General features: G+C 39.5%; 1 protein-coding gene and 1 pseudogene across 1 annotated transcript in view; both read right to left on the reverse strand.

Annotated features, from left to right (window-relative positions):
• The window catches only part of SNX9 (sorting nexin 9), a 45,809-nt gene that overhangs the window by 13,151 nt on the left and 22,038 nt on the right, over positions 1–10,620 (reverse strand). Inside the window, exons 7-8 of the mRNA XM_008589651.1 lie at positions 5,581–5,684; positions 4,093–4,196 (exon numbers count right to left, since the gene is read on the reverse strand). Of these exons, the coding sequence (XP_008587873.1) occupies positions 4,093–4,196; positions 5,581–5,684 (208 nt within the window). The remainder of the gene's footprint in view (positions 1–4,092; positions 4,197–5,580; positions 5,685–10,620) is intronic.
• Positions 8,220–8,508, reverse strand: LOC103605065 (annotated as a pseudogene).

Here is a 10,620-nt window from a genome sequence, read left to right on the forward strand (position 1 = left end):
CTTCTGGAATACCTATGACTCGGATATTTGAGCGCTTAAGGTTGTCTGATATCTGTCTCAGACTTTCTTCAATGCCTTTGATTCTTTTTTCTTTTTTTTTTTTTTTTGTCTGCTTGTGTTATTTCTAACAGCCCATGTTCAAGTTCAGAGGTTCTCTCTTCAACTTCCACAATCCTGCTGGTTAAACTCTCCGCTGTGTTTTTTATTTCTCTGAATAACTTCTTCAGTTCAGCAAGTTCTGCTACATTTTTTTTCAGGGCATTGATTTCCTTGTACATTTCCTCTTTCAGGTCCTGTATACTTTTCCTCATTTCATCATGATGTCTAGCTGAGTTTTCTTGTATCTCATTCAGTTTCCTTAGAATTACCACTCGAAATTCCTTATCAGTCATTTCAAGGGCTTCTTGTTCTATAGGATCCAGAGCCTGAGATTTATTATCTTTTGGTGGTGACTTTCTTGATTTTTTGTATTTCTGGTATCTTTTCTTTGATGTTTGTTCATTGTGGCAGGGGGTTTCACAGTCCAGATGAAATGAGCAGAATTTCTTCTGTTCCACTGGGCAGTCTAATGAACAGAGCAGGCAGACTCAGAGGAGAATCGGGGGCAGTGCACGGAGTCTCTGGTCTGAGTGCGGCCGCTGCCCGTTGGCTCCAGCTTGGCTTGATATTTTGGGGCGCCTGGGTCTGGAGGGCCCTGATGTTCAGGTGAGGAGGGGCCGCTGCTGCCGCCACTGCTGGGTGAGGAGGCGGTACCGCTGCTGCTGCTGCCGCTGCCACTCCGGTGCTGGTCCGGTTTCTGCTGCAGCTGCTGAGCTTTTCACAGCAATATCCTCATGGGCCGGGGGCAGGGGGTCTTTGTCCCCCTCCCTGGGGGAAGCAGCACCCTTCTCGGGTGTGGGGGTCAGGCGATGCCAGCAGATTTTCTTCACTCAATGAGCAGAGCATCCAACATGGCGCTGCGCTGCTTGGCTGCTCGAATCTATCTGACCTCTTTACGCCTCAGTTCCTCATCTATCAGGAAACTGCGCCAGAGAGGGGCTGTCATATATTCCATGAAGGTCCAATCATGCACTCTACTCCTCCCATATTCTCATTCTTTGAATGAAACATAAGTGAAACGGAGCTCGTTTAAATGATTTCTAGTTGACAAAGTGCTTTTACACACACTGTCCCACTGGAACATCACAATAACCCCTCTGCCAGATGCAGAGACACCGTCTCCACGCTGAGGGTTAGGAAAATAAGGCTCAAATAACTGACACGGCTAACAACTGGTGGATTTGGCAAGTGTAATTCCAAATACATTGTCTTTCCCACTCTTATGTATGAATAAATGATTATTTGTGAGTTGGTAAAGGAAAAAACAAAAACTGAATGCACCAAGGCATGGAGAAAACACGACAGCCCACTCCACAGGCCCAGGGAGGAAGGGTCTGAGTCTCTTCATCTGTATAATGTGATGATTCACTACAGGATCCTAAGTTCCTTCTGAAGGTCCTCAAATTCTAGGATTCTAGGATCATTCTGGAGAAAAGTCTCTGTGTCTTAGGCTCCTTTCTTTGCATCCACACACGGTCCCCCTCAATGTAACTTATCTCTTGCCTTTCAAAAGAAACCATCATTTGTATTTGGACACTTACTGCTGTATTAATGAAGAAAACGAAAAATTTTAACATCAAAAAAAAAAAATCTAGGCCAGAGAAATCTGAAGTGAGGTCCATAGGCTGCAGTTACCAGGAGACACAAATCCAAACCGTATCAGCTCAGTTAAGTTGAGAACAGAGTGCGCCCTTCGTAGCTCAGCGTTCGCCTCTCTACCTGCAGTGTGCTTCACTGCACCGAGTGTGTGCTTGAGTTTTCACCCTATGAGATTAGGAATCTTTAAAAACTATTTTGTGAGAGAAGAGAAGAAAGAAGATATGCCTGAACCAAATCCTAAACAAGGGATCGGTCCCCACCCACTCCCAGCCAAAAAGAGGAGTCTTAAGCCAGTATTTGCTATTTTATAAATCTGGCCTTAAAGATTATATAGGACATGGAGTTGACCAGACAGTAGACACAGGGATTTAATTCTTTAAAAGAAATTATAATCCCAGATTTTTGTGATATCCTTAAAAAATTTGATTATAAGGTGGGCACTCACTTAAAAAAAAGCAGCTTCCAAAGAACATATAACTTTGTTATGACCTTGTGTTTACAGCTAAAATTAATTCATCACTTTTAAAATTCAATTCCTTCACTTACACTTTAGAGAGCAGCATCACTCCCCCTTTTGCTCATGAGTCATTCTCTGTGACCGAAGGCTCAACCCAGGTTTTGTTTTCTAAATGGCGCTTTTATATGTTATTTTCTCAGGCCTAGGTCTGTACCGAGGATGCAGCATCTGATTTCTTTGCCACGGGAAAGGAACAACTGTTATCACTCCTGGTGTCTGCCCCTCAAGCATGAACAGCTGGTACACTACACGTCGTTTTGTTGATATAAAACAATACGTGAATGGCTAAGGGCTATTTATTGGTAGAGGCAGAGATGGGGGTAGAGGGCTACTGATATTGGCAGAGATGGAGGGCGACTGTTAGAGGTACCATGGCCAACGACAGAGGATAGGCAGGGCCAGGCACACTTCCTCTGCAACGTGCCAGATAGCAAATATGTTCTGCTTTGTGGGGCCACAGGTTTCTGCTGAAACTTCTGCCATTGTAACATGAAAGTTGCCATAGACAATACATAAATAAATGGGTATGGCTGTTTTTCAATAAAACTTTATTTACAAAAATAGGTCGAAGCCAGATTTGGTCTGTAGACCACAGCTTGACAAATCCTGATATAAGGCTTAGATTTTCAAGTCTGGATTTAATAGATCTTAATATTGCTACTGCTTTTGTTATGCTATCTTATTAATTCATCCACAAGTCACTCCACATTTAGTTTCCGGTTCATTAAAATTATTTTTTGATTTCAAATTGATTTTTTTCCCTCATTTAATGGAAAAATACCACCTTAAAAAAAACTTTACAAAAACGATAATTAAGCTCTTTCCTATGCTAAGTACCAAAGGATTGACATAAAAGTGGGTATATATTAGTTTTATAAGTCAGAGTAAAAGCCATTTTTATTTCTAAAAAATAACTGAATACAACCTATATTCTTATAGGGTGTTATGAGTCGAAGGCCAGAAAAATCTTAGTGACAGACTGATAGTACCCTTTCTCCAGAGATCAACACAGGCAGTCCCCTAGCTGGGGCCCAGTTCTCTCTTTGTCCTAGCAATGAGGGCAAGGCAGATGTAAAAGGGGAAAACTCCTGATAGTCTAAAGTGGTCAAAGACGTCTGTGTGAATGCTGCTGCAGTGATGAGCCCAGCACTCCAGGGACTGGCAAGTCACCTGCAGCATTCTGAGTGAGCCTCAGGAGTAACAGGCAGCATCCTTTGGCACTATCCCCATAGCTGGACACTTGGCTGGACTTTTTGACCTTGGGCTGTTTGACAACAGAGCTGCATAGTTCTGAGGAACAAAGGAAAAAATGTTCACCAGAATGACAGTCTACAAGGGACAGAAAGGGAGGGAAGCCAGAATCCTTAAGGTTGTGGAGGGTGGGCAGAAAGCCCCGACTGACAGCCCATTCTTTCTCAATGGTGCTCCTGGTCTGGCCTGTCTGATATATTTTTTACTACCAACTGTACTGGTGTTTCCTAAAAATTATGGCTTTATTTAAATATGCATCATCTTACCAAATGAATGAAGATTAAAAAGTAAAATCATAAGATTTAAAATAACTATAAGCAGTCTCTAAATATTCAAAAAAGATTAATTTTCCATAAATTATAAAACCTAAAATGACTGGAACTTATAATAAGCTAACATAGTAATTTTTATGAGATTTCCTGAACTGGCTTTGTTAGTGCCCATTTCTATTATCTAACAAGGGTGGAGAAGTGAGGTTAAGCAAAGAGTTGTAGGAGTGACGTTACTGCAATTCACCAAACTCACTTTTGCTTGAGATGGAAGGTTCCCCACTATGACAAGGGTCATACAAGTGAACCTGCATGGCCACCTCAGAGCCCACTGCAGCCTCGAGGAGTGGCACTTACGTCCTGTGCACCGCTTCCAGTGCTCCTGCCCCACAGTCAGCAGCTCTTTCACGCCATCATCCATGGCCTTGGTGAATTTCCCAACAGCATCGCACTTCTGTTCTCTGTGGGTAAAGACAGCCATTGGTCATGCAAGGAGGAGAAAAACCAGTGTTGTCAGGGGACTCAGACCAAACATAACTACAGGTACTTTGTTTTCCTGCATTATAACAACTGTCCTTTAATTAAATTAGTCTTAAAAACAGGCTTGACTCAGATATCTAAAGAACTACTTAAAAATCTGCCATTTATATTTTAACTTTGCTTCCTTCCCCACCTCATCAGTTTCTTGTGAATTTTAACTAAAGCTATTCTAAGGTAAATAAAACAATCATTTCTCGAATGTCTTATTTAGTGAAATTCTAATCACTGGATATACCATCAAATCTATAAAAGAATAATCTGGGTTGCTAATGGCAGCTGTTCATTCATTCCAACAAGTACTTTAAGGAAACAGACAATAACCTGGATACACAACCACCTAAATGACACTGAAGATATCAGATCTTTAAGGATGTAAAAAGTTTATTTACCAACCTGAAAAGATCATCACAATATACTGTTAAATGAAAAAAACGCAGATTATAAAACAGAATGTATAGTGTGAGGTCATTTTTGTTTAAACAAATGAATTTTCCTGTATTTACATATGTACAGAGGAGGGGCTGGAAGACTATAGACCAACATACCAACACTAATTTTCTCTCTCAGTAGTTGGAAGATTGTGTGTATATGCTTTTCTTGTCTTTATTTTTTGTAACACATAAGAAATGATTTCATGATAAGAAAAAAGCTTTTTAAAATTGAAAAAAACCCCAAGACTTCTTATTAATCCTTATAAAGAAAAGAAACTACTTCAAAATTTCAACTGCACCTACGTTAAAAAAAAAAAACAACCCAAAACTGATTAAGTTATAAAACAACAGATTATAAAACATACAGAAAAAGCAGATTAGAGATTGCTTCCTTCAAGGTAACGTTCAAAGCAATCGTGGCTTTGTTGAAGGGTACGTGGGTGTTAGGTGGCTCTGTGCCACTATGTTTCACCAGACTTTATTACAAATAACTACCACACACTGTGTCAACTATGAAGTCACTGACTTCAAGGTAAAAGGAGGCAGATTTTAATCTCATGTTATGGCTAGAAAGACAGAACTTCCATGTACAAATGATGTTTCCCTTGTCATCTGATTACAAACCCCTGTGTCAACTATGAAGTCACTGACTTCAAGGTAAAAGGAGGCAGATTTTAATCTCATGTTATAGCTAGAAAGACAGAACTTCCATGTACAAATGATGTTTCCCTTGTCATCTGATTACAAACCCCGCTCATTTCACACACTCTAGTCTGACAGTTTGAATCCTAGTTGTGACTACACTGGCCAAGACCCGTAAACCAAAGGAGGCGGGTGCAGACTGAGAAGAATGGTGTTTGGCAGTGTCTCTTACATTTCTAGTAAGTCCAGGTCAGGTGCCTCTGGCTCCATGGTGGAAAATATCATAACTCCCACCAGCTCATCTTTCTCAGCCTTCCTCTTCCCAGTTTTCCATTCCTGTAGATGAGAACGTTATCATGGTAAAGTGGAGAGCAGAGTCAAACTGGTCCTACCAGAATTAGCTCACTGATCAGCTTCATCTGTCTAATTAATGTTCAGGAGGCAGCTCCCAGTCCATCTCCCTCTGCACTGAGGGCCAAATGCCTAGATATCTCAACTGTAATCGCAGTGCATGAACAGCGTCCCTTCACAGAACGGTCTCCTGTGACCAGGTCTTCTGAGAGTGAGCTGATTCAGCCACGGTCCTTTTCCAGTGGCCACCCATAAACACAATGAATATTAACACACGCTAGGAATCCTGACAAAGTGCCTTGCATATTTAGGTTGGCTGTTTTCTAAAAAAAGGTTATTGCTTTTCTAAAATACAAAATAGGAACAAATATTATAAGCTATTTTCTAAAAATTCTGTGCTCAAAACAACAATATACGGCGCAATAAATTCTCTCACCAACTGAATACCTGTGTAACTTCCCCCCGGGCCAAGAAAGAGAAAAGAGCTAGCGTTCCAGAAGCACCTCATTCCCCTTCCTAATTGTTACCACACCTTCCCTCCCTAACAAATAACCATTATCCTCTCTTTTACAGTTTTCATGTTCTTACTTTCTGCACTGGTTTACGTGTCCCCTCCAAAATTCATGTGCTGAATATTGATGGCCAATGCGATGGTATTAAGAGGTGGGACCATTAAGAGAGGATTAGGTCATGAGGGCTCCTCCCCTCTTGAATAAGATTAGTGCCTCTATGAAAGGGCTTGATGGAGGGAGTTCACCCCTTTCTGCCCTTGCACCTTCTGCCCCACAGTATCTTTCCCCTCCGGCAAATGCAACCTTCACCAGACACTAAATACTGATGCCTTGATCTTGGACTTTCAGCCTCCATAACCGTGAAAAACAGATTTCTGTTCTTTATAAATTACCCAGTCTCAGGTATTTTGTTATAGCAGCACAAACAGACTAAGACACTTTCTTAGAGTTTTACCACCTAAGCATGCCTAAACTACTGTTTTACTAGTTTCTGAATCAGCAAAGAACCCTATAGTATGTATTCTTTTAAGTCTGGGTCTTTTGCTCACCTATGGCTAGAAGCCACATTCACACTGTTGTGTATAGCCATAGTTCATTCATTCCATTGCTATATAATATTCTATTGTATGAATATTCCCCAATCTATTTATCCACTGTACTACTGGTAGCCACCCCCAACAAGTTGTGAATAAAGCTGTTATGCACATGTCTCCTGGTGTGTATGTGCATGCATTTCTGTTTGGTATATACCTAGTAGTGGAAATGCTGGGTCATATGAGTGTGTGCTATGGATTGAATCATGTCCCCCCAAAGTTTAATGTATTGGAAACTTAATCCCCACTGTGACAGTGTTAAGAGGTGGGAAATCCTATTATGGTAACTAAAAGGAGGGGCCTTGAAGAGGTGATTAGATTGTGAGGACCTTTCCCTAGTGAATGGGTTAATACATTGATGGTTTAACGGTGGTCCTGGGCGTGGTTCTGATGGCTTTAAAAGGAGAGTGTGTGAGAAGCTCTCTCTCTCTCTTTCTTCTACCTTTCTCACAATGTGAGATCCTTGCATCACTGGAGTCACCACCAAAGAAGGCCCTCACCAGATGTGTTTCCGGGACTTTGGATTTCCACACCTCTGAAACTATAAGCAACACATATTGCTTCTTTACAAATTACCCAGTTCCAGGTATTACTGTTATAAGCAAAAGACACGGACTAATACAGTGTGTTCAACTTTAGTACATAATTGTTTTCCAAATTGGTCTTGCCAATTTTCACACCCACTAGCAAAGTGTGAGAGTCTCAGCATCTCACCTCACCAAGGAGACACTTGGTACGGTCAGACTTTCTAATTTCAGCTATCTTGGGAGTGTGTATTGATATCTTATGGTTTTAATTTGCATTTCCTTGACTGCTGAGATTAAATACACTTCTATACATTTGTTGATGATTCTTTTGTGAAGTATATCAACAAATCTCTTGACTATTCCTTTATTGGGCTATCTTTCTTATTGAATTGTATGGGTTTTCACATATTCTAAAATCAAGCCCTTTGTTAGTTATATATGTTGCAAATATCTTCTACTCATTAGCTGTTTTTCACTTTTCTTGGTTCTTCTGATCAAACCAAGTTCTTAATTTTAATGTACTGTAATTTATCCATCTCTTCCTATACGGTTAGTCTTTTGGTGTCTTATTTCAGAAATCCTTCTTTACTCTAAGGGTATGAAGATATTCTCTTATGTGACCTTCTAGAAGTTTTATTGTGGTGCTTTTCATGTTTAGATTGATTTTTAAGAAGCTTTATACGATGAAAACTTTCAAACATATACAAAAGTAATGAGAAGAGTATAATAAACCCCTACAGACAGGTTCAATAATTAACACTTTGCCAATCTTCTTTTTGTATCATTAGATTATTACAAGAGAGACATGGAAATTGTTTACATGAAAGATTTCAGAACTTCAGTGGAATGGAGCAGCTTCACGTGATGCTATTTCAATACTGGTTTATTTTAGTCTACTTACTTTTCAAGAATGTCACCATCTCTAAATAAGAAATAGTTCTTGTCTAGAACTACTCTGTTGCCTCCATATTCTGGGAGAAATTTTATCTCAATTTCTATTCTAATTGGTTATATTTCTACCTTTGAGCCTGATCCAACAGCTACCATGGTTGCTTGTGATACTTTTCCTTGACATTTTTCTGGAAGCACAATACCTCCTCGGTTACAGTTTTGGCTGCATTCCCTTAAACCAATACTCAAAGAGCGGAAGAAGCTTTCCAAACGCCTGCCCTGCCATGACTCCCACCGCTGCGAGGAGAGACCCAACCAGGCCCTCAGGACCCTGGAACATGGACAAGCCACCCAGCTGACTGTGTGTGCCCACTGCCCCTCGCCGTGAGTTGCCAGTCTTGTTTTGTAGCTACTCTCTTCCATTCTACTTTGTATTTAAATTTTTGTTTTTGCTTATTTTAAAGGAAATTGTAGAAATATTGTTTCATCTGTAAATGTCTCATTATATATCTTCAACAGGAAAGGCCATGTTTTAAAAACGTAACCCACAATGCCAACATCAACCCTAACAAAATCAACAGTAGACAGTTGTGAGGTAGTGACCACATTTCATCTTCCCGCAATAGTACCAGCACCAGTTATTGACAAGACTGCCCGTTCTCTACTGTGTCATCAATCAAGTGTCCACTCTACTCTGTTCTACTGATCTGTCCATCTATCCTTCCACAAATACCACACTTAAAACTATCATGTTTTAAAAACGTAACCCACAATGCCAACATCAACCCTAACAAAATCAACAGTAGACAGTCGTGAGGTACTGACCACATTTCATCTTCCCGCAATAGTACCAGCACCAGTTATTGACAAGACTGCCCGTTGTCTACTGTGTCATCAATCAAGTGTCCACTCTACTCTGTTCTACTGATCTGTCCATCTATCCTTCCACAAATACCACACTTAAAACTATCTTAGCTTTACAGTGAGTTTTGATCTCCAATAAAGTCCTCTTCCCAGTTCATTCTTTTCTAAGAGCATCTTGGCTATTCTTAGCACTTTGATTTTCTACATGTCATCTTTATTGTTTTCAATCCATGAAACACAGTAGTGGAAAATTTACTTAGGTCTTTTATTTCTCTCAACAATGTTTCATAGTTTTCTATGTAGATCTTTTGTACATTTTTTGGTATTTATTCTTAGATACTTGATACTTTTGATGCTATTAAAATTGACAGTTTTTAGATTTCAATTTCTGTTTTTGCTGACAAATATGCAATGTCTTATCTCCAGCTACCATGTATTTCTAATAATTTCTCTGTAAATTCTTTAGGATTTTCTATGTCCACCATTTATATGAGCTACTACTGACCACAGAATCACAATTTTTATCTATTTCTATGCTGTCATCCAGCAGGTGAGGAAATTGTGGCCCAAAGAGATTAAATGCCTTGGCCAAGATCACAGAGGCAGTCAGAAGCAGAGCCACAACTACAATCCAAGTGCCCAGACTCCAAGTTCTTCCTTTTTTCTCTGATACCTCTTTTATGATAATTAATCTTTAAAGGTAGCAGTCATTAAAACAAAAACAAAACAACCAATGTCTAGGATTTATTATCATTCTTAAACCCACCACATATCAAACATGACCTTTAGAAGTGCTTTCTAAATCAACTCCTTGGCAAATCAATCTCTTGTTAAAATCTTGTGGCTAACCAGGAAGGCAACAAACTTGGAGGGGGGCTCCATGTAGCTGTTGTTACTACAGAGTAACAAGACATTTACAAAACTCACTCAAAGAACTCAGTGTCACTATTACACAGCTACATGACATACATACTGTGATTATCGCATCTCACCAGAAAAGATAGTGTTTGCTAGAGCAGTCTGCAAGGCTAGACCTATAATATATACAAACTCACAAAGAAATGCTGAAGCATCTCAATGTTTTCTCATTCCCTACCTGATGACATACAACACATCATATGAGCCTGTCAATTCTAGAAACAGGCAATAACTGAAAATAAATCCCAGATCATATTTATGCTATGTTAAGCATGTGCATATGTCTGTAAACATACACAGATAAACCCCTATTTAAGACATTGAAAATGTGTTCACTTCAACAAGGAAAAATTACTATAAGGAAATTTAGCAAGTAAATCCCTGTCTGAAAGTTCAACAGGGTATATAATATTCTATTATGTGACTGAAGACAAAAACAACTTCATAACTTTTTTCCAGGATCATAATATATTTAGCATCTTCTGTTGATTCTGAGCTAACTCATGCTTTTATTATTTAGAATCTTTCCTAAAATATGCAATATTTGTTATGAGAGAAGATAAATCATGGAAAAAATGTCTTTAGAGAGTAAAATAATACAATAAAGAGTACAGTA

This window comes from Galeopterus variegatus, unplaced genomic scaffold, assembly GCF_000696425.1.
Source record: "Galeopterus variegatus unplaced genomic scaffold, G_variegatus-3.0.2 Scaffold5568, whole genome shotgun sequence".
Lineage (NCBI taxonomy): Eukaryota > Metazoa > Chordata > Mammalia > Dermoptera > Cynocephalidae > Galeopterus > Galeopterus variegatus.